The sequence below is a fragment of the Peromyscus californicus genome, unplaced genomic scaffold (genome assembly GCF_007827085.1).
Source record: "Peromyscus californicus insignis strain IS unplaced genomic scaffold, ASM782708v3 Scaffold_8__1_contigs__length_139910024, whole genome shotgun sequence".
In the NCBI taxonomy this organism is placed as follows: Eukaryota; Metazoa; Chordata; class Mammalia; order Rodentia; family Cricetidae; genus Peromyscus; species Peromyscus californicus.
In genome coordinates, this window is record NW_026294606.1 from 77,392,363 (window position 1) to 77,416,842 (window position 24,480).

The window sequence follows — 24,480 nt, forward strand, 5'->3', positions numbered from 1 at the left end:
ACTTAAGTGAGCTTTCTTCTCACCTTCAGACCTCAAAACAATAGTAATTTTATCAACGGGATTGAAGTAAAGTGGAAATGAGGTGATGCAGACCCTGTGGGAACTCCTTAACCCACCTTTTTTTGGTTTTGTTGTTTTGAGACAGGGTCTGGCTAGATAGCTCAGGCTGGTCTCCAGGCCACAGTCATTCCTCTCTTCAGCCTCTGGCAGCCCAGACTCCAGGCATGTGCCATCATACCTCATTGAAATTCCCCTGGCTATCATTATTTGTTTTTATTTTAACTATTATGTGTGTGCATTTTACATACTTGGGGGCTATGTATGTATGTACATGTTCCCGTGAGTGTATGTCTATGCTGATGGGCATACATGTTTGTGCCTGTGTGAGAGTGTATATTAGTCAATTGCTCTTAATCACTCTCTGCCTCGTTCTTTGAGACAAGGTCCCCGGCTGGCCAAGGAGCTCCCAAGGATCTGCCTGTTCCCCATACACACCAGCTCTGGCCCTACAGGTGTGCACTCCCTGCCCACCTTTAGTATTAATTTTTAAATACGTTTGCGTTAACTGCAACTACATTCTCCCTTTCTTGACCCTTTGTAAGTCAGTTTTCTGTTGCTGTAATAAGATTCCTAGAACAGTCACTTTTTAAAGAGAAAAGGTTGATTTTAGCTCTCAACATCGGAGGTTCCAGTGCATGACGACCAGCTGTGCTGCTTTGAGCCTGTGGCGGCACAGCACATCAGGGCAGAGAACGTTCCCGTTCCCCATGCACGCCAGCCCTGAGGTTACAGATGTGCTCTCCGCTCACGAAGCCCCATGCCTCCTGGCTGGGACATGAAAAGGGGGGAAGTCAGGCCCCACCATTCCGTGTTAGGACTCTGTGTTTTCTCCTTTGCTCTTGAAGCTGCTGTAGCAGTTGCTAACATCATTCCTCCTTCAGCCGATCCTCTACTTAGGCAAGTGTGTCTGTGTGAGTCTGGTCCTGCTCTCCATCACCATGGTCTCTGGTCACACACTGAGGGGCGGAGGGAATCTGCCTCTGCCTGGGATGATATGCATTTCTCTTTGGGTTCCCAGAAGACCCTTCAGTCCGCTGAGAAAAAGATGGTACCCCTTGTGGTTCCACCACTTGTGTTTATTAACGTCTGGTCCTCACGAACTCCGGTGTTTATTTGCTGTCCCTCTGGTGTCCCAGTGCCGCGGACTGGGTCTCAGTAGGAACACCAGACCGAGGGAGAACGGGTTGAAGGTACTCAGGATAAGTGGGATTCGGTGAATGACAGACAGACACAGACACCAGAGTATGCTGTGAACTGCTGCAATTTTACTCAGATCAAGCAGTGTTTTTTATACATTCATTTGAGGAAACATGGCAATCGGCCAGTGGGGCGATAGATATAGAATTAACAATGTGGTCACACAATTTTCTCAGAATGACTAACAGATCTCATGAGTACAGGTGCTATGTCCTCTATTGTGATCCCTCATCCAGACAGAGAACATTACGGCCCTAGCTGAAGTTTTTCCTTCTACGTAATTATTAGACCTTTGTTTTGTATCACAATTAAACCCTTCCCACCATCGTTCTAACCATGGTTTCATTTGTGTGAAAATATTTAACCTTTGCTTGCAGGTGAGAAGGCACCAGGGGGGTTGGGACCTAGCTATTCTTTCCATGAACTGTAACTTATGCCATTCTGTTTTCATACTATTATGATTCACCCATTGGTTCCCATGTTTATCATAAGCTCCCGTAAAGGGCAATGGCTCCAAATAATTATTATATCTAGGATTAAAGTTAGGGGGTTGCCACCACCGACCCTTGATGAGAAACTCTATTTGTCCCTTGATAATTCTTGTAGGACTGGTTAGTTCCTGTAACTGCTTCCTTGCAGCTGCTGTTGGCTGCGCGTATGGATTGCTTATGAGTTCCTGGACTTTTACTTTCATCTCTCCTCGCTAGACTCTTTGTCCCTCTGAGTCATAAGTTCTTTTTGTTCTAAGTCATTCATAAATTCCCCCAAACTTCTAGGACCCTCTTTAACTGTTTGCCTAAAAGCTTGAATTATAGGTGGGGGTATTGAGGCCACTTTTGAGGAATCATTATTCTCTTTATGGGGCACATCAGAAACATTGAGAGTTAACTCCCTGAAATCAATACACAAGGAAACAGCAATAGTCACAGCTGCAAAGAGAAAAAAGGCAGAATGCCAGCCAGCTTCTGTAAGCAGATTTTGCATGGTTCCGTGTAGCCTGGCACCATGATTCGGGCAGATTGATAAGGGGTCGCCGGGGGCATAGACCCGAGGGCCGCGAGCCCCCCTTTCCCACGTAACCACCTCATCCAAGGCATTTGTCACGCGGGCGACACCGTCGTGGGCGTGGCATCCCAGCTCACTTCACCCTCTGCCATTGTGTCTGCAGTGGGAAGCCGGCAAAAGGGAGAGCATCCGGTGAGAGTGGCCGGCAAAGAGAAATGTGTCTATTTCTTCTGGCAAGGCCGGCACTCAACCGTGAGTGAGAAGGGAACATCAGCGCTGATGACGGTGGAGCTGGATGAAGAAAGGGGGGCCCAGGTAAGCTCTGGGGACCCACTGCTCAAGGCCCATGGCGATGCACACCTGGCCCCTGAGGACAGAATCCTCCAAAAGCACTTGTGGCCTGGTTCTTCTGCAGACTCCAAACCCTGCCCCACACTCCATCCTACCCCTCTGCAGCTTCGTCCTCAATGACGAGTGTTCTGAAAGGTCTCCTCTGAACCCTAAAACAGGAGTTTCCCACACAACAAAGACATGCCATCCTCCCTCTTCAAAGAGAACAGGTCCAAGGCTGTCAAACCTTCACAGGCTTCCCTTGGGTGGGTGCAGTCATGCTGGGGAACAGTTTGGGCCTGAGACCCTTAACAACCAAGTTTCCGCTCAAATGTCACCTTCTGTTATGCGCGCCCCTTCCCCTTTTCCCTTTACTCGGCCCCTTTACCATGGCTTCTGTGTTCCCACAGCTTAAGACCTGCCGCCATTTCCTTTGCTTTTTGATTACTATTTTTCCAGTGACCAACAGAGACCCCAATTCTCAGGCGTGTGACCTCAGAGCCTACACTGTGCCTGGCAGGCACTACCACCCCAATACAAGGACTTTAAGGCTTATAAGCTGTTTTGGTTTTTTTTGTTTTGTTTTGTTTTGGGCAGGGGTGGAGTGTCTTCTGGCATCCACACTGGGGATCAAATTCAGGGCACTGTGTGTGCCAGGCAGGTGCTTTCCGCCTGCATCCCTAGCATGGCCCCAAACGTGTCTTTTTCATGTTCGAATGGTCTGTGCCCTATGTCGCATCCATTAGTGCCACTAATTTAGAGCTGGCGTGAGACTACAGGGGAGTATTTTTACCATCTTGGATGAATGATTAATTGGCAGGAGCGTGAAGAATGAGAGCAGAGAAATTTTCTCTAGAAATAGAGCCATGCTCACTCAGCTTCCTGCAACTCACAGAGCTCATTATGTTCCCTAAAAATAATTTTAAGACAGAATGAATATTTCCCAGTATAGATCACATTTCAAAAGTAGACCTTAGCAACAACGGCATTGTGACTTATTCCGAACAGTAGGTGATTTCAGCTGCCTGTGAAGGAACATGTGTTAAGAGCATACCGAGAATGTGAGGTTAATCTCTCTACCTGAGCGTTTCATTTCTTCAATCCAACACATGGGAAAACATCACAGACTCATGAAACACTGCCACAAAATGGCCTTGCCTGTGCCAAGCAGACCTGAGCTTGGTAAAGTAGCTCATGGTACAAATGCTTCTACTTTTTGGGTATCGGGATGCCCAGGACGCCCAGGCCCAAAGAGCATTCCTTCCGTGAGGGATGGAGTCTGCCCAAGTGAGAGCAAGAAGTGTCACTAGCTCTTGACGAGAGAACACCAGAGCAGTCAGGGAGAGAGAGAGCCCTGTCACCCAAGAGGAGACCACTGGGACAGTGTTGGCTTCCCATCATTATGAGAAACACCCGGGGTGATTAACTTCAAAAGAGAAGTGTTTCTTTTGGTTCATGGCTTCCCTGCTATAGTTGGTTGGCCATGTTGGCCTTGGGCTTGTGAGGGGGCAGCATGTCATGGTAGAAACACATGTCAGAGTGAAACTACTTGGCTCATTTCCAGGAAGCAAAAGAGATGAAGAGGAAGGGGGTCCCATAACCCTCTTCAAGGATGTACCCCCAGTGATCTAAAGACTTCCCACCAGACCCCACCCACCTCTTAGCTACCAAAGCCTCCCAGTGCATGTCCTGGGAGAGCTGAGCCTTGAGGGCATGGCCCTGAGGGGCATTTAAGGATGTAAATCACTACTGATTCTACAGGAGGGCATCCTCCAAACTCACTAAGTCAGCGACTCATCCTCCTCATTACTGAGAGGTGGACCTTGTTAAACACATTTAAATCAGTCATGTCATAGCCCTACATAAAATACCATGAAAATGCCCAAGTTCATGTCTCTAAAGAATAGTCTATGACAGAAAATCAGTGAGTGAGGAAAGTGGATTCGTGAGGCACCAGAGATAACATTTCTGTTTGCAAATTACCGGAAAAAAAAAAAAACCCATACTTGAAAATACCTCGAAAGAAAGCCTGTGCATTACACTTTTAATACTGCTTGCCTGCAGATGGCCGTGGGGATGGTGATTTCTGTATGTCCTGTGGTCTAGAGTCCCTGAACCAGGCAAGTATTGTCTCCATGACCTTGGCGGCCCCTTCTCTGATCTGTTTTCCATGTTTAAATTTGAAGGTCCAGGTTCTGCAGGGAAAGGAGCCCCCCTGTTTCCTCCAGTGTTTCCAGGGAGGTATGGTGGTGCACTCTGGACGAAGGGAAGAGGAAGAAGAAAATGTGCAAAGTAAGTTACTTTTGGTGTTCGAATTCAGTTTTTGTCTCTTCTCCCTGAAGGTGTTTTGATAGGAGGGTTTTAAAGGAAGTTGGGGCTGGAGAGATGGCTCCGTAGTTAAGAATGTACCCTGCTCTTGCAGAGGACCCACATTTGGTTCCCAGCACCCACAGTAATCAAGCAGCTCACAGCCATCTGTAACTCCAGTTCCAGGAGGATCTGATGCCCCCTTCTGGCATCCACAAGCACTGCACTCATGAGTACACACACACACACACACACACACACACACACACGTGCACATAATTAATTTTTTTTTATTAAAACCTTAAAGTAAGTCTGCCCTCATACAGCTGCGTCTTTCCCACTGAAAGCTGCCTAATGCTGGCCTAGTACTGCCTCATGGGGACCCCACCCTGCATAGCTCTTCCTTCCTGATCTGCCCTTTTCTGCAGGAGGTTAGGAGAGTCATCTTGAACTGAATTCTCAGTAACTATCCACACTTTTTATGAAAGTTAAAAACCAGTAGATTTTCAATTATAGTCTTTCCATTGGCCAGCACCCCACCACTAAATCCTTGATAGTTCTTTCTTTAGAGTTTTAGTATTTTATGTAAATCTTGGAAAGGTTTTTATTTTTTCTGCTTTGTGAACTGAACTTTTGTCAACCTGTCTATAACTCCGGAAGACCTCCCGCTGTCCTTGCTCAGCCCGTCTTCAGCCACAGGTCCTGCGCCCCTACAACGTGTGTTTTGACAGCACACACAGGGAGCCCAAAGGGCCACTCTTCCTGTGCCTGGCTCCTCATAACCCTGTGCCGCTGCTGTCCCCTCCAGGTGAATGGAGACTGTATTGTGTGCGGGGAGAGGTGCCCATGGAAGGGAACTTGCTGGAGGTGGCCTGTCACGGCAGCAGCCTCAGGTCCAGGACTTCCATGGTTGTCCTGAACATAAACAAGGCCCTCATTTACCTGTGGCATGGATGCAAAGCTCAGGGCCACACGAAGGAAGTTGGAAGGACTGCCGCCAATAAAATCAAGGAACAGTGAGTACTGCTCCTCCGGCCAGCTCGGCACTGAGGGGATTCCTAGAGAGATGCAGCCAGGCTAAGGTAACAAGGGACGTCCCATATACTTCAAGTGACTCCAGCAAGGGATTTTTGGAACTACAGCCAGCGCTATGACATAAGTCCAGGGGGCATGCATCTCCACAGAAACCTCCAATTTGCCAGCTTTCTAAGGACACACCTGCGTCCATAAAAGGCAGCCATGAGCCACCCACTGTGTTCCTGGAAGGCCGAGGCAGGAGGGACAAGCTAGTCTAAGAGTTTAGAGCCAGTCTGGGTTATCTAGTGAGATCTCATCTGAAACAAACAAAAAACATCAGCAAGGCAGATGTCCCCAACAAGCACAGTCAGATTTTGGCTTCTACCCATAGGTGCCACTTGCTCTGGAGCATTCAGCTTACAGCCTCTTCTGGTAAAGAGGGCCAGCCCATGCCGATGTCTCATAGGGGTCTGAGTATGTGTTTTATTGGAATGGCAGAAAGGGCAAAGTGAAAGTGGGGGGACTATAACATGACCCTTCTTTAGAAAGCAGGGGAGCCCCAGCTGTGTGGCAGCAGCTGGCAGTGAGTTCTCAGACCACCCCCCCAGGTCAGCAGCCCGAGGGTATAGCACTGCTGGGGTTCTCTTCTGGGGACTTCTTGATGGGTAAGGTCCTCAGGAGGAAGAACATAGCCAGAGGGGGCTTGCCACTGTGTCTCTGCTCTCACCAGCAGCCTGGGTGGTCTCAATTCCTCAAGAACAGTTGAATTCTTTCCTAAAAATGAAGTGTTCCACCACAAAGGGCAACTTGGGTCAGTTCTGCGGGCCCTGAAATGGGACAATGAGATCTGCCTTCCTCCCAGCTCCTCTAAGGTCGGTGCTGACTAGTAAGGGCAGAGAGAAGAAAAACGAGCAACCTTCCAACAGGCAGACAGATGAAACCATACTCTCAGAACATCCTCCTGTGGGCAGTGGAGGTGCAGGAGTTCAAAAGATGTGGCATGAGGGATCCAAGACGCTTTTCACTTGGGCCACTAAGAACAAAGCAAAATGATGACAAACGCATTCACGTATTTATTTGGCAAATGCTTCCTAAGCACCTACTTGGTGCCAAACAAGGGACCAGGCGGTCAGCAGTGAAATAAACTCCTCTTCGTCCTAATGAAGTACTTGCAGGAGAGGACAGTAAATGGGAAAATGCTGTGTTAGAGACAAACATTTGCACTGTCGTCTTCGTGACATATTACATATGTCTGCCCATTCTTCCCCAGAGCAAACTGGCCCTCCTTCCAGCACAAATGCTGGTAGAATTTTCACGGGATATTTTTTTCATTCATCAGTGAGAATTGCTATTAAGTAGAGGGAGCGAAGCGGCTTGTGGATTTGGTCTCGAGTGATTTGTGCTCCGGGCACTCCCCAGACCTATGCAAACCTCCCGGCCTGTCTCCCTTGCAGATGTCCCCTGGAAGCAGGATTGCACAGCAGCAGCAATGTGACAATACATGAGTGTGATGAAGGATCCGAGCCCCTGGGATTCTGGGACGCCCTGGGGAGGAGGGACAGGAAAGCCTATGACTGCATGCTTCAAGGTAATGGCACAACACGGTCCATGGCGTCCGTCTTCTTCTGTTCCTCAATTCACTCACTAATTTTTTTCACTAGAGACCTAATGAGGTCTAGCGGGATGGTTCCACCTGCAAGCATGAAGACACAAGATTTATCACCAGAACACATGTAAAATCGTAGGGTAAAGCGGTGCACCCTTAAAAGCCTAGAGCTGGGGGAGAAGAACAAAAAGGCCCCTGGGCCTTGATAGCCAGTCTAATTGATGAGCTCCAGGCCAATGGCAGGCCCTGTCTCAAAGGCAGTGGGTGGCTTTCCTTGGGATGCCACATGGTAGTGCTCAGGCGCCACATGCATGCATTCACATATACATGTATACCACATACACACATATACAAAGATTTTCTGAGCATGTGCTGTGTACAGCACACAGTAAATAAAACCAAGGGGTAGGTCTCCCAGAGGACAGATGTCTTCTAAAAAGGAAGCTAAGCCATACACTGTATGTGACTCGTTTTCATGCAAATGAAGTTGCGTGTCATGAAAGAGTGTGAGCATGGAAAAGACAGGATTTTTCCCGGCAGGAAAAGTCATCCACAGACCCGAGGAAGATGGTATTTGTCTGAGGCTGGTATGACCTGACCAGAAGAGAAGGAAAGTCTGAGAAACTCGATGAGCAGTAACATGACAAACTGTTGGCTGAAGGAAGCAGTGGGAACCCCAGTGAGACAGTTGTCCCAACCAGACCAGGAGAATCTTGAGCAGCAAGCCCCAGGCCATACAGAGACAGTTGTGGCTGGAAGGGGAGGCTTCGAAGGCAATAGCTGATGTCCGATGCCTACTGGGAGATGCTTTATGAGACATGAGCATGTGGCAGTTATCAGCAGCTTATGAACTTGGAACCTGAAACTCAGGGATGGACAGGAGAGGCCATCATGGAATGGCATGACCTTGAGTGTGCCAAAGGAGGCAGGCAGAAGGAAGGATTGTGGGACCCACGGCCTTCATTCAGTTGATCTTAACCTTTTAGGGGCTCATAGATCCCTGTGAGAAAAAGGGGCACAATCCTCTCAAAGGACAGAGTAAAATAGGTGTGTACACTGTAGGCATGGTTTGAGGATTTGATGTTCATGGCCTAGGAGCTAATTCATAAGCATTTATTGTCATTTACAAGGCAGTAGACAAAAAGAGAATACACAAGACACAGGACTAGATCAGTGGGATGTCACGGGGGTCAAGAGAGGAGAAGGTAGCAAACCCAGAGAGACCCGGAATGCACTAGAGGTCAGAGTAGCTGGCGGGGTGTGTGAGTGAAAGGTGGGGGACCACCTAACCCAGAAGCTGGAAGATTTTCTGAATTTTATAAAATTAGGATATCTTGGGGTTGGGACCCAAATCTAAGCACACAATTCCTTTGCTTCATGCACAGACTTCAGAATGGCTGTCCCCACTCACCAGACTGAAGTAAAGGGGTGTGAACACGTGCCTTCCTGACTTTCCCTAAAATAGACATGATTATAATCGTACAAACTATAAAACAAACTTCCTTCTATTAACCATCTCTGTTGAGCAGCCTGTGTTCAGCAAGTCACGTGTCTCAGCTAACCAGAATCCAGGTGTTCCTGTACTTCCTATGCGTTTCCCAATAAAGAGACAACCAGGATGACTGTCCTGTAAGCCAATCTCTCCCTTTATTGCCTCAGTGACCACCTTGCTGCCACTGAGACCTTAGTGATATTAGTGCGTTGCAATGTATTCCACTCTACCTAGCCATCCTCCATATCCGGGGAGTGAATGTCCAGTATGTTCTGTATTATACAATAGTATAGTGTAGTTGGTATACCCTTAAAAATAATTATTTATGTTTATCCATAATTAAGGTAAATTCCTAGACATGTGACTCCTATATCAACCAGTGTCCTCCAAGACATTGGGCCAACTTTCTTTCTTAACAGAAATAACAAAAGGAAGTATTTTTCCAACGCTGCAAAAAGAAAAAAAACCACACACACACACACACACACACACACACACACACACACACACACACACACACACACACACACAAACACAGATTTCCCCATCAGAAACAGATATAAACCAAACCCTGCCTATTTTCCACCAGTTCTTTGAGTCGTTTCATGTTTTGCCGTCAGTCCATGCGGAAGCTGGTGCATACGGTGTCCTCAGCTTTGTTCTCTTTTCTTTGGAAGATCCTGGAAGTTTTAACTTCGCGCCCCGCCTGTTCATCCTCAGCAGCTCCTCGGGAGACTTCTCGGCGACCGAGTTCGTGTACCCCGCGCGAGCGCCCTCTGCCGTCAGCTCCATGCCTTTCCTGCAGGAGGATCTGTACAGCGCGCCGCAGCCAGGTGAGGCCTGCAGGGGGCGTGGTGGGGGTGCATAGCGCCCTCCCGGAAGCCCTTCTTGCCCATTCTCTTTAAGGAGTTCTTATCCGTCAAGTACACTGCTAGTGTAGTTGCGCAGGACATCTCCTTTTATCCACCCGCCGCAGAAGAAAACAAGGTCAGCCACGTAGCCTTGTATCAGGACCTGAACTCAGTTACTTCCTACATCCAAAGAGCCAGTTGACAGTACCATCCGGCATCCCTGCCATTCGCCCAGCCTTCCTCTCCAGCTTCCTGTTTCATGGTCCCGTGTGAGCTACCCTTGCTCCACCCCTCATGTTTCTGTTTGAAACTGGGGAAACGGGAAAGGGGCAGTTCGTTAGGTCCCTCCAGCTTTTCTGCTTCGTCCCATTGGCCAGAAGATGTCATGTGGCCACTCCAGCTGCCAAGGAACCTGGGAAAGCAAGTGGCTGAGGAAAAGGACCTGGGAAAGAAAGCTCTCAGTAGAATTAAGAATGCAGACTAGATCTCCCAATTCCAAGTTCAGTAGTGTTCCCAAAAGCCATGCCCTAATGCCCAAACCTATACAAAGGAAATGGGCTCTGTAGACCCTCCCACTTCCTGCCAATCAAGCCCTTGAGCACATAGTTGGTCCACATCCTGGAGGTGCAGCCCGGTGCCTCGTTTTACCACAGTTACCCTACCACCAGCTCAGAGCTTGGCAGATGCTTACAGTCACACTGGGCAGCAGCCATGAGTATCTGAAAGAGAAAGCCCCTTGCTTTCCAGGGCTCTGGAGGGATCATCAACACCCACTGGCTTTTCAAGCAGTCCCCAAACGCACATCAGGAGGGACCTCAGTGCCACTGAGCTGTCAAGTTGGAGAGCACTTTGCCACATAGAGTTAGAGTCAGGTGGAGGCTTGAAGACGACGAGGAAGAGACAGGAGGACTCTGCCTAAAATTCACTTCCCTGTAAAAGAACCATTACCGCTCAGAGCATCATGGGAGTTAAGAGCAAGCCAGATGTGAGCTCCACAGAGACCAGAGGTGGCCAGCAGCAAGGGTCCAGTGACATCTGAAAGGGCTGCCAGCACTCTCTGGTTGAGCTGGGAAAGGAAGGAAACCAAGAGACCTTCCTTGAGTCTCCTCCTTGTCCTGCTAGGGGCCTTCAGAGGTTAACACGAGAGGGCGGAGTGTGCAGGAACCTCCAGGGACTCATCACTCTGAACTTTGGGGAGAGGGCTTTGGGGACAGCTGGGACAGCAGCGAGGCGTCTACTGGGGCAGCGTGCCGGGAAGGTCTGTGAAGGAGTGTCCCTCATGGCCTGCTTCTGCCCTTACCTCGCAGCACTCTTCCTGGTTGACAATCACCACGAGGTGTACCTCTGGCAAGGCTGGTGGCCCACCGAGAACAAGATAACCGGCTCTGCCCGCATTCGCTGGGCCTCAGACCGGAAGAGCGCCATGGAGACGGTCCTGCAGTACTGCCGAGGTGAGGGCCAAAGGGAGGGGGCGGAGAGCCACCGCAGGCCCAGCCACGTCCCTTCTGAGATGCCACCAGCCTTGAGAAGGCTCCAGCGCTGCCCCTTTAACCGCTAGAGGCTTGTCAGTGTTAAGATCAATGCATTCTCTGCTGCCAGAACAAAGGGTCCATGTTTCTCTCTCACACGATGAGGCTACCCACATGGTGCACTGTGGAGCCGCCCGCACTGGCGTCGCGGGCACTGACACCCCTCGGTATGTGGGCGTGAGTAGCTGGGTGGCCTCCACGGCTCACCTTTCTCTTCAGGCAGCGCCTGCTTTAGAGAACAGAAATGCGTTCGAACTGGCTACAAGCCAGTGCCAGCCTTTCTTGGGTATTGTAGCCAACAAGAGAAATAAAACAGAACTTAAAAATCCATAGTAAATCCCTGGTTTCTTAACCAGCATCCCACATGAAATCTGTGGCCTTTTACGTATAGTAGACGCCCGTAACTAATGCCCTGTCTGCATGTTGACAGTTTACTGGCTCGCTTAACACACCTGAGTGTGTACAGTCCATTCTTTCCGTGGAAAGCTCTTTGTGAGCAACCTTTCAATGCTCACCGGCACCTGGAAAATGCTGTCATTGGCTGTCACGCGCGCTATTGAAGCTTGTCCTGCTCAGGGGAAACCGCCACAGGCAGATGAAAGGGAAGCAGCCATGCCTGGTGGGAGTTCCCAGGAGAGCTTTCTGTCCCCCTAGGGGTCCAGAAACATTTTGTCAGGTTCCAAAGTAGGGGGGTCAGGTCGATGTCACATCTGTGTGAAAGAGATAAGCATAAGAGTCGCCTTTCAGGTAAAGCAGCACCCAGGCATTGTTATGAGTGACTCACAATCCACATTTTAAATGTGAAAGTCAGTGTTCTGATGGAAAATGGGACAAAAAAAAAAAAAAGGAAAAACGGAGAGGAAAGTCTCCTCGGGTCCACTGACATGTGCATTCTGCATCCCTACAGGAAAGAATCTCAAAAGGCCACCCCCCAAGTCTTACCTTATCCATGCTGGGCTAGAGCCCCTGACGTTCACCAACATGTTTCCCAGCTGGGAGCACAGAGAGGACATTGCCGAGATCACAGAAATGGTGAGCTCCCCAGCCGCACTCCCCACCCCAGGCCTCCGCTGGCCTCTGCACTGGGTGGTGCCACCGGAGGGGGAAGCATCAGACTGCACTCTGGATGTGGGAACAAACTGTGGGGTGTGATGACATACCCCTATAATCCTAGCACTTGATGGCTAGCCTGTGCTTTACAGCAAGCTCTGGGCTAGCCTGGACTATATGCCAAGACCCTGCAAATAAAGCGGGGACACACTTTTTCCTGTTGCAGTGTGCTCCCTACGCTTCCTGGACTTGGCTTAGGAGGAGAAGCCTAATGGGGAAACAGGGGAAGCAGTCTGATCATTTTCTACACGTAATTTTCAGGGTTTAAATACAAGCAAAGACACAAATAAAAGCTGCTATTGCTTCTTCTATTGGCACCCAGCCCACTGCCTCTCAAGGTGTGTGGAATGCACAGCCGAGTCCTCTCAGGTTAAGCTCTTGTGGAAGAGACACGGGATGCCATACAGGAAGGAATGTGCTCAGGTATCCAAGGGAGGAAGCACATTGTGACCATCTCACGGTGTTCCTGCAACCACAGAGTCTCACACTGCATTATAGGAGATGGTCCTCATCACTTTACCTACCAAACATACATTTGTTCCCCACTTGGAGGCTTAGTGTGGCTGTGTAGAATTTTTTTAATTTAAGAGTTAACTTCGCTAGCAATAGAAATTCCAAGGGTTGTTTTAATTCAGTGGGAGGTAGGAATTTTCCATTTTAATTGTGTTACTCTATAAGAAAAAGCTTTTTGGGGGGTGCAGGGGAGACAGACCTGATATCCAGAATTTACAAAGAACTTAGAAAATTAAATGTCAAAGAAACAAAACTACCAAATGGGGCTATTGGGATGAGCAGACAGCTCTCAAAAGATTACCAATGACTTTTTTTAAGGTCTTCAACATCCCTAGTCATTAGGGAGATGCTAACTAAATCTACTTTGAGATACCACCTCACCCCAGTCAAAAATATGATCAAAATATATTGTATGAAAGTCTCAAAAAACAAAAAAAAAACATTTTTAAATTAAGTGAATAAATAAAACCCGTATTTAGTTTCTTAAAAGAAAGGAAGGGAGGAAGGAAGGAAGGAAGGAAGGAAGGAAGGAAGGAAGGAAGGAAGGAAGGAAAGAAGGAAGAAAGGAATCTGACCACAAATGTTGCAAGGATATTGGAGAAGAGGTACCCTTATTCATTGCTGATAGGAGTGAAGATTACTATAACATTATGGAAATCAGTAGGAAGTTCCTCAAAAAATAAAAAATAAAAATAGAGCTACTATATGACCCAGCTATACCACTCCTGGGCATATACCCCAAAACCTCCATCTCCCACCACAGAGATATCTGCACATCCATGTTTATTGCTGCTGTATTCATAATAGCTAGGAAATAGAACCAGCCTAAATGTCCATCAACAGGTGAAGAGATGATGGAGGTGTGGTACATATACACAATGGAATAATACTCCATTGTAAAGAAAATGTAATCAGGAAAATGGATGGACTTGGACATATAGTATTAATCAGGTTAACGCAGACTCAGAAAAACAAACACATATTCTCCCTTATAACAAATAAATCTACATACACGAAGCTCTTTAGTCCATTCACTTTATTCTCCTGAGTCAGTTTTCTCTCTACACAGCTTCTTTTCTGCTCTCATGCTTAGCTCCTCTCTTGTCTGATTTCTCTCTATAATTTTCTGCTGTTCTCTTTAAGTTCTATCTTAATTCTCCCATCGTAATTCTACCCCATCTAGATCTTTCCCATATAGTTCTCTCCCTTCTGGCTCTTCCTCATCTTCCATCTCATTCTTCTAGTTCCGCAATGTAGTCCTCCCAAGTTTCTGAGGTTTTCAGTTATTTACCCATACAAAGCAGCAATTCTCTGGCCAAGGCAAGGTCACACAGGCTTGAATTCTTACAGGGTCAAAAGGAGGGGCAATAAGATTCACACAAAGAACAGCAATTGTCAGCCATCATAGCAACCCAAAAGGGAAGTGACTAATGGGCAATAGAATCAACTGAGGGCTAAATTCAGTTAGAAGGGAACTTATGTGCTCGAACTACATTCTTAGAAGTGGTTAGTTGTAGCTGGAGTTTTCCTGCCTGGCCCACAGTCTGGACAAATCTCTCACCCGCTAGTCCCAAGCCGCTCAAACCCGATCAAGTAAACACAGAGACTTATATTGATTACAAACTGTATGGCCGTGGCAGGCTTCTTGCTAACTGTTCTTACAGCTTAAATTAATCCATTTCTATTAATCTATACCTTGCCACGTGGCTTGTGGCTTACCGGTACTTTACATCTTCCTTATCCTGATGGCGGCTGGCAGTGTCTCTCTCTCAGCCTTCCACTTCCCAGCTCTATTCTCCTCCTTGTCCCGCCTATACTTCCTGCCTGGCCACGGGCCAATCAGTGATTTATTTATTGACCAATCAGCAACACATTTGACATAAAGACCATCCCACAGCAGTTAGTTAAAATGTTAAGAGCCTATAATTCGCTAAGTCACAGGTGAAAAGAAAACTGCCTTACTTTTCTTTGGTGCCAAAGTTTGTCCAAGCTTATCTTCCTTTAGCTATGCCATTTTCTGCCAGAGCAGGGAAAGTGTACTCGGTAGCTAGGCAACCTGAGTCACAGCTTGATGTACCTGGTAAGTACAAGCCCTTTAGTTCTGGGTTAATTGTTAAAAAGAGATCTAGAGCTATAGATGGCACTTGGAAGAGAGGAGGGTTAAGCTTCATAACCATATCCGCCTGGCCTTCTCTAACAGATAGCCTGGATGCCATCTATCTGCAGTCTGTTCTTAGAAAGTCTGGGAAGTATCTCAGATAAGATACTTTCGTCCAGAGAAGGCCCTGGCCAGATGTTGCTAATGACGATAATTACAAAAAGGCCTGAAATTAGGGATCTTGCTGTGTGACTGCTGTTAGCACAGTTGGGAGATATTATCCAAAGTCTTTAATTGTATAGGGGAAACTGTGCCCAATGGATGATCAAACACACTGTTCTAGGAATGGAAAAGCTACAATAGCCCATGAGAAATTCATTGCAGGAAATGGCTAATATTCAAAAGCCAATATCACCAAGACGCCTTAAGACTTGGCTTTATCCTCTGGAACAGCTTTTGCCATAGTCGGCTGAATTCCTACTTCGTAATTCTGCGGCTCATAGCAATCCCTAGTTAGAGTGACAATATGTGGAATTCGTAATATGTGGATCTCAGAGCCCAGCACTGCAGCTGCCTCGTGGAGCCTAAGCCCAGACAGGGGTTACCCTTGTATTTCCGCATTCACTGTAGCACATCGGGTTTGGGAAACTGGGGGGTACTGCATAATGTTGAGCAAGCTTGAAATTAAAACTCACTGTGTACTGCTCTGGCAAGGTCCAGCACTAAGCATGTTACATTTGATTTCTCACTTAATTACCAGGATAGTATATTAATGTTCATCTTACTATTGTCCCCACTTTACCAGTGAAGGAGCTGAGGCATAAAACACTTGCCTCGAATCTCTGAGTCACCGAGAGAGTAGTGGTCCATAGGTACAGGCCAGTAGGCTCAGGGCAGCACCCACCTCTCCTCCAAGATTCTGCCCCATAGATTGCTGAAGTTGGCAGTAACTTGAACTCATTCAGTCACCATCCAACTGCCCAAAGGGAGGGCAGCACTTTCCAGACCCAAGTATAAGAGATGGAGATGATTTTCCCAGAAAACCCGCCCCTGTGTGTGAGCATGTGCACGGGCTTGAATGCATGCATTTGTGTGCCTGTGTGTGTGTGTGTGTGTGTGTGTGTGTGTGTGTGTGTGTGTGTGTGTGTGCATAACCCAGGGCCTTATGCATTACTCTACCTTTACCTTCTTTGTGTCTCATTGTGGATTAAGAAATGGAACCTGGGGGAAAGGGAAAGGGCATGACTTCTTTTTAGCTTAATTATTTTAAAGTATGTTCAAACAAATTCCACTATGTAGAAGCATCTAATGTTTTGATTTCAGATCCAATAATCTTTCTCTGCTGTTCACTCATAGGTAAGCTAAGTCCCTAAACATACATACATACATTCATTCATTCATTCATTCATTCATTCAGAAGCAGTTCAAACACAGGGTTGATTTGAAAGTTGGCAGAGGGAGAAAAGCTCTGAAGGTCAGGAGGTAATTCCTGGATATTCTGAGTCCCCACTCCACAGTGGAGTGATATCATGCTCCTGACCAAGCTGTGCCCATATGGGACAGAGCTGGTGGTCTGCAAGCTCCTTATAGACAGCAGGAATCTGCTCAAATGTTCTCTTGCTCCCTCTCTCCAGGATACTGAAGTTTCCAACCAGATCACCCTGGTAGAAGATGTCCTAGCCAAGCTCTGTAAAACCATCTATCCACTGGCAGATTTGCTTGCCAGGCCCCTCCCGGAGGGAGTAGACCCTCTAAAGCTTGAGATTTATCTCACAGATGAAGACTTTGAGGTGAGTGGCCGGCCCTTGGCTGGGATGGTGATGACACACTGGTGTGAGCATCCTTTCACTCAGCCGCTCACAGGGCGTCTCTCACATTTCCCCCAGTTTGCGCTCGACATGACCAGAGATGAATTCAACGCACTGCCCACCTGGAAGCAAGTGAACCTGAAGAAAGCTAAGGGCCTGTTCTGAGGATGCAGTGACAGGCGCCACCAAGAGATCACTTCCGGTGCCTCTAGACCAGAAAACGGATTTTTTTTTTTTTTTTTTTTTTTTGGACTGCTATTTTTTTCTGTCAAAGAAGAAAGTATTTTTGAATCAGAGTTTTTCCAAACCTGACCTTATTAACTCGATGGCTTGTCCAGGAGTTAAGCATTTTGTAAATGTGTGGGAGAACTCTTGGGACGGCTCTTTTCCATGGTTCAGGTAAACTGAGAAAGGCATCTCTTCCGTTCACTCAGCCGAGCCCTGCCTCAGTGGCCCCTGCAACCCTGCCCTCCTGTTCCAGCTCGGCATTACCTTTTTTAAAGCAAGTCTCTTTATAAAGTGTTATTTTGATAGTTTGTGGATTCTAAATATATATATATATATATTTATATAAACACCGTATAAATCCAATATGTATTTAACAAAGCAATATGTATTCATTCACTTTCAATTTTTTTTCCTTCGGTGTCAAAACAATATTACCAGGTAGACAGAGTCGCTTCTGTTGCGTTAGACCTGCCTCCAGGCTGTCGTCCATCCCGTCCCCCATCCCTCCCCCTCAGGAGTGCCTCCTTCAGCCTTCGGTCTGGCTTGTGCTGAGTTCTGCTTCCGGTGCTAAAGCGAACAAAGGCTTACTTCCCGGTGTGGACTCTGAAGAATCTATGCGAATCAACCTTTCTACCTTAATATCTCCCCCAGAAATGTATAGTGCCTTGTTTTATGTACAGTTTGTATACAGAAAAGTTTGCTCCGCCTTTTTTTTTTCTTTTTCCTTTCATTTTTTTTTTTTTTTTTTGATGCTAGTTTGGAACGTTATCTACAGTTTTATTCTCAAATAGTAGAAATAAAAACATCTCAATTTCTCATACCCATTGCAAACATTACACATGTCATTTTGTGACACAGGACCCCAAAATAAAATTTCAGAATAATCACAATTCATTGATCAGTTTACATTGACTTCCAAACCTGTTCCTTTGTAGGAAAAACAAAAAAACCATGTAGCTTCAATCAAGTACCGATATTGTGCCTTAGGTACCAACTGCTGTAACTCTGGATTGCACCCAGGGCAGGGGGTTTAGACTAGGGAGTAAAATTAAACAGACTAAGCAGACGTTTGACCCTTAAATTTGCTCTAAGCATTGCAGATGTTCTTAACTCGACCGCTGCGTCTATACTCACTGTGAGATCTCAGTGCCTTTTCTCTAAATATGAATGGAGATATAAGGCATACAAATATAAAATATGGTGGAGTGCTTGCCTAGCATGTGTGAGGTCCTGAGTTCAATGCCCAGCACTGCCAGAAACTGGAAAAAAAAAAGAGTGTGAGCATGCACTGCAGATGGGCTGGGAGTTGTTACAACTCTTCCTCTCAACCACTGCTTCGTCTAGATCACATGTCTGTGTAGTTGTTGGGTTTTCACTCTTTGGCTCTATTGGGGCCCGTGACCCAGCTCCCAAATAAATCACACAGAGTCTTATTCTTTCTTAAGAATGCTCGGCCTTCGCGTGGCTTATTTCCAGCCAGATTTCTTTAATTGAAATTATCCTGTCTACCTTTTGCCTCTGAGCTTTTACCTGTCTCGTCCTTCTGTGTATCTTACTTTCAGTCTTACTCTGTGGCTGGCTGGCTGGCTGGCCTCCTCTCCTTGCTCTTTCTTCTCCCTTCTCAGATTTCTCCTCCCATTTATTCTCCCTGCCTGCCAGCCTGCCTGTCCTTTCTCCTGCCAAGCTATTGGCTGTTCAGCTCTTTGTTAGACCAATCAGGTGTTTTAGACAAAGGAACACAGCTTCACAGAGTTAAACAAATGCAGCATAAAAGAATGCAACACATCTTTGCACCATTAAACAAATATTCCACAGCATAAACAAATGTAATGTGTCTTAAAATAACATTCCACAACATGTCTGTCTTAAAATTCCTAGCCCTCTCTTATGCCCCACCATGGGACTATACTAGGTCTAAGCCAGTCAGCTGCTCCTGGACCCACAGTTTTGTGATTGTGTGATATTGCCCAGTCACCAAACTTTCCTGCCTTCTTTTCTTCAAGAAAAGAGACACTAACTGGCCTTCTCCAGCATCATGGGGCTTTTGGCAGGGATGCAGGAGATGAGTTTTGAAAACCGTTCAGCGCGTGGACCTTCTGGTGTTGATGATGCTGTGACCAGAGCTGAAATAGGAGAGCGCAAGAGTTAGAGTGAAAAGATGGAGTCATGTACTCAGAAATGATGGAAAGGGGCGGGCAGGGGCCTCAAAGTGCATCCCTCAAGTGGCGACAAAGGCGGGGTGTTCCTGCAGCCAGTAAAGCAACCTGAAGACTGTCATAGAGAGAGATTCACCACCATCCGCAGCCAGCTTGGGAGTCAACTGGAATCGTAGACACGGGGCTTCAGTTGGGCTTCTCCAGAGAGAAGGCACCATCTCTGTGTCGAGCATAGCTAGACAACACATGCATGCATGGATGGAAAATGGGGGAACAGACCCATGTCACCGGGCAGACCGAGGCTTCCCCAACAGGCAACGTGTAACCTGGAGCCCCTGGGAAAACTAGTACTTAGCTGTCCGAGCCTGAGAAACTTGGGAAACCACTGTGTGTCCCTCTTGACTCAAGGCTAAGGCCTGAGACCTTGGGGACTACATGCATGTCCTAGAGACCAGAGGGCACAGACCTGGGGTTCTAGTGTCCACAGCACACAAGAACAGTGTCCCTGCTACTTGAGAGGGAGACGGAACTCGCCTTTGTCTGTTGAACTGTTTGCTCTGCAGACCATCCCCATCCGTGCTCAGGCTCATGCAGCACTTTCCTCCTGTCTCACCTTTGTGGACACACCCAAAGTGATGCACATACAGATGTGGAGGTCAGAGGTGGACATCAGGTGTCTTCCTCAGTCACTCTCCACCTTATTTTTTGAGACAGGGTCTCTCCCTCAACTTGGGAGTTCACCAGGGAGGCTAGACTAGCAGGCTAGTGAACTCTGGGGATCTTCCTGTCTCCACCTCCCCAAATCTGGGATCACAGGCACCTGCTGCTAAACACTTCTTTTTATGTGGGTGCTGGGGACTGAGTGTTATTGTGTGTATGTACCTTACTGACTGAGGCATCTCCCCATACCAACTTCCTACTTATAAAAAGTAAATACAGCTTCACACACACACACTTGTTTTTGCTCCATCAGAGGCTGGCTATCAGGCTGAGTCACATCACCTGTCACAGATATGCCAGAGGACTAGGTCAGAATGAGATGGAAAAACATAGGAAATATTCTGTTCCTATAGCCGTATCATGGATGTGCTGTGCCTCTTGGACTGCGGAAGAGCCAATGGTCCCACAGGCTCATCGTTGGGGGCTGACTGAGAAGGAAGGCTAACTGACCGGCATCCTCACATCTAATAATGAACAAGTGCTCTCTTGAGCTGCATGCTGCTAGGATTAAAAAGAAATTTCCAAAGCCAGATTTGGTGGTGCAGGCTTGTGATCCTAGCACTCAGGAGGTGGAGGCAGGAGGATCATGAGTTCAAGGCCAGCCTGAGATACATGGTAAGACCCTGATTTAGAGGACCCAAAATGGATGCAGTATCAAGTCATGGAAGGCAGTGTCCAACACACCCCAGCCTTGATATTCCCTTACAGTCTCACCAGAGTTCTGTAAAACATTCTGGAAATTGTATACCAGAGGTTTCTGGAAGTCCCTTATGGACTGTATTAGACTGACTTATATGATCTGGAAATTATCATAAACTACCATTGGAGAGAACAGCTGGACACACTTGCATCTCTGTTTGCAGAAGGAAGGGCAATGTTGATAGGACACCCCACCCCATAGCCCCTGTTACAGCTTGAATATGAAGTGTCTCCCAAAGAGGCTCACATATCGAGGCTGTCCCCTGCTAGACACCTATTGAGAGGTAACTGGATCACCGAGACGCTGAGATCAATGGGTTAACACATGCAGTTCACATTAGATGGGCTGTTGGGAGGTGGGGTCTGGTTGGAGAAAACGGGTCACAAGGAGCAAACTTTTGAAAGGTGTCTTGTTCCTGCCCCTCCCTTCTCTCCTCTTCCTGCTTCCTGGCTGCTGTGGGGTAAGCAGCTTTCCTCAGCCATGCTTTTCTAGTGTGATATTCCTCCTCACCACCCGCGGGCACACAAGCAATAGAGCCACGTGATTCTGGGACCCCCGAAACCATGAGCCAAAGTGAATCTTTCCTACCTTGTTTGCTCAGGCATTCTGTCACAGCAACCACAACAACAACAAACACAAAACAATGCTGAGGCCCTGGGGCTGCAAATGTGCACAGTGGCTGTGCCTGTCCTAAGACCTCCATCATCCCTTCCTTCCCTCAACCACCCCCAAAACGCACTGGCTCTAAGAAAGAGCCTTAACTGCTTCCTGTGTAAGCAGCTTCCAGACACATCCCCAGCCACCACCACCCCCAAGGATGAGAGCTACCCAGGCCCTTGGAGACAGAAATGACTCTTCTTATTCTAGTGTAGACCTCTCACTCCCATGGGCCAATCAGTCAAGGCTTAGATTTCATTTGCTCTCATTTTAATCCAGAGGGGAAGAATGGGATGAGATATTTGTGGAAATAGCCCTCTGACAGATTTGTGTACACACACACACACACACACACACACACACACACACACACACACATATACACACACCCTATCAGCTGTGGTTCTGGAGAAGCGAGGATTCCCAGCTGGGACCAGTAAGGGAAAAAGAAATACTGAAGAGATTAAGAGGAAAATGTTGGCTTTTAGCCTGGGGTCTGCGGCGCTGAAGACTACAGGGCCAGGAGGTGGCGCTGTGGCTGGTCGGCAAAAGCCCAGGAGTCGCTGCAGGCAAACCTGAGTCACCATTTCCAAAGGAAATGCCAGCTCTTACGCAACAGGGTGGGGTGAGGCCTTCCTCCTAAGACCCTTTCCGTCGGTGCCTCTAAGTGATCTGATTCTAGTACTGGGAACTTGAATCTCACTAAGGATTTTGCCGAAGACTAAACAAGACTTGCAGCCTCCCCTTCAGTTCCTCCTTGCTGGGGCTCTGGGGAACATCTCCAAAATCATAGCTGCAGGGCTGTGGTGGACATACACCACACACATGCATACACACACACACACACACACACACACACATACACACACACACACACACACACACACACACACACACACACACACATGCCTTTCCTTTGACGATTTTGCATCTGTAAGGTGAAGGTGCTACTCTTGCCAGTGTCAATTAGTTAGTGTCAGAAAAGCTTTGTGCATGAAATCCCCACGTTCTATTTATCAACTATTTAATTAGCCTCCCTTGGGAATGATTCAAAACCATCTATTCAACTCAGAATAACAAAGCAAAGATACACGGCAGGATCAGATAAACTACTTTAAATGCAGGTTTCTCCAGAATGCTTTATCTGCCATGACTATCAGCAAATCTCTGCAGCCCAGGTTCCCTTCCCAGCCAACTGTTGCTTCTGACCTCTGCTGCTCACCCCAAGCTCCTGGGATCAGCCGGAAGAGCAGCAGCTTCCAGGAAGTGGGATCACAGGAAAAGGCTTCCCAGCCTGAGCTTCCTCTCAGCCCACAGACTCTTCCTCTCTCTGTCTTGGGCTGTTCCTGTCACTTCCTGTGGCCCCCACTCCTGCTCCTTCTGCTCTGGTAGTGAGGAAGAATCCGGGTGTTAGCCATGGCCCTGCCATTTGGCACAACTACTCCATTCTGGTTATAACACAATCATTTGGTCTCCAGAACTCCAGTGACTTGTTTCTCTAAATCCTTGCCTTCCTGCTCCAGAAACCCCATTAACGGCTGACCAGGAATGATATGTACCCAGCACTTAACATTCTTTAACTGAGCATTCAGCATCTGGTGACTCCTAGCAACAGTGAATACAGACCAAAAAGCAGAAACTTCCAATATCCTTCCCACACGCCTTCCTGCAAAAGTTATAAGGGGCCCTACTCTGCTCCTGTCTGTCTGTCCATGACGTTAATAATTCTTTCAATAAATCTCTTACCCAAGTAGCCAGCTACCTCAGTATCTCCCATGAGCCCCAAATCTGGAACCTTCCATGGAGAACACGGGAAATACGGGCACTTTCCAACCAAAGACTGTATCAGCTCAGAGTTCGAGGTAACTCATTTCCAGTTGTTCTGAAGCACAAACATCAAGTGTGGCCCCTAGCATCACATCGGGCCACCACACGCAGAAGGGCTGTATAACACCTGCACACGGGCCTCCAAGCAGAAACGTGGGTTTGCTCACCATCATCCATCAGTCCTGGAGTGTCTGTTGAGCATATTAACACAGATGCTATGGTAGATGCGTAGGCCAAACTGGTACAGACTACTACCTTTGATTTGCTGGCAAAGTAAAATATTCAAAAAGTTGAAAGCAGAGCTCTTCTATGGACAGATCTGTGCCATTTTTGCTCGTTTGGGAAGCAGCACCAGGGGCCGGGCCTACAGGAGATCTGTCAAGAGGAGTGTTTACTGGGGACAACCCAGGGGGCTAAAGGAGGCAGCAGGAGGCTGCAAAGGCTGGAGTCTGGCCTAGAACTGAGGGAGAAGCAGCTGAGGAGGCCTGCCTCTGCCTGCTGGGAGCCTGAGAGCAGTGGTCGTCTACTAGAGGCATTGGGCAGGAGCGGCTGAGCCCCAATATCCAACTGGTCTCCATCTCTGCTGGTCTTGACCTTAACAGGAACTCTGTTCTAGGTCCAGAAAACATCACACCTAGGAGCTGCTGGGTGTCCCTAGGCTGCAGACTGGCCCTCCCTCAGGGTTGTCGAGCAGCTAACTTCCATGGCCGCCTTGTGATCATTTAACTTAGATACTAAATTGCTAAGGATGGAATTGTAAGGATGTAAATGTTAGTTAGGAGAGGCCAGGTGGGGGAATACACATACATAGGCAAATATGGGAAAAGAGAATGGAAAAAAGGGACAATGGGCTGAAATTACAAAATTACTGATTAATTAAATGTTAATTAATTAATTTAATTTTAATTAATTAAAAAACTGATTACCAGCCGGGCGGTGGTGGCACACGCCTTTAATTTAATCCCAGCACTCGGGAGGCAGAGCCAGGCGGATCTCTGTGAGTTCGAGGCCAGCCTGGGCTACCAAGTGAGTTCCAGGAAAGGTGCAAAGCTACACAGAGAAACCCTGTCTCGAAAAAAAAAAAAAAAAGAAAAAAAAAAAACTGATTACCATCCTACAAGGTCATAAAGCCAAAGCATGTGAGCCCCTGTCTCTGTCTGCAGACTTGACTTGCAGTTTTATCACTTTCCTGGGTGTATTAGTTACTTTCCTGTTGCTGTGACAAAACATCACGACCAAGGCAACTTCTAGAAGAAAGAGTTGATTTGG

General features: G+C 47.4%; 1 protein-coding gene and 1 long non-coding RNA gene across 14 annotated transcripts in view; one reads left to right on the top strand and one right to left on the bottom strand.

Moving 5' to 3' along the window:
* Positions 1-18,057, top strand: part of Svil (supervillin) — a 205,885-nt gene extending 187,828 nt beyond the window's left edge. For all 13 annotated transcript variants that reach the window (XM_052727641.1, XM_052727634.1, XM_052727638.1 and 10 more), the window contains 9 exons: positions 2,426-2,577; positions 4,779-4,884; positions 5,708-5,915; positions 7,371-7,504; positions 9,692-9,847; positions 11,173-11,316; positions 12,302-12,426; positions 16,750-16,905; positions 17,002-18,057. In XM_052727641.1, the coding sequence (XP_052583601.1) occupies positions 2,426-2,577; positions 4,779-4,884; positions 5,708-5,915; positions 7,371-7,504; positions 9,692-9,847; positions 11,173-11,316; positions 12,302-12,426; positions 16,750-16,905; positions 17,002-17,088 (1,268 nt within the window). In that variant the 3' untranslated portion in view covers positions 17,089-18,057. The remainder of the gene's footprint in view (positions 1-2,425; positions 2,578-4,778; positions 4,885-5,707; positions 5,916-7,370; positions 7,505-9,691; positions 9,848-11,172; positions 11,317-12,301; positions 12,427-16,749; positions 16,906-17,001) is intronic.
* Positions 11,325-24,480, bottom strand: part of LOC128103349 (uncharacterized) — a 32,282-nt gene continuing 19,126 nt past the window's right edge. The window contains exon 3 of the long non-coding RNA XR_008215678.1: positions 11,325-12,104. This is a non-coding gene — a long non-coding RNA (uncharacterized LOC128103349). The remainder of the gene's footprint in view (positions 12,105-24,480) is intronic.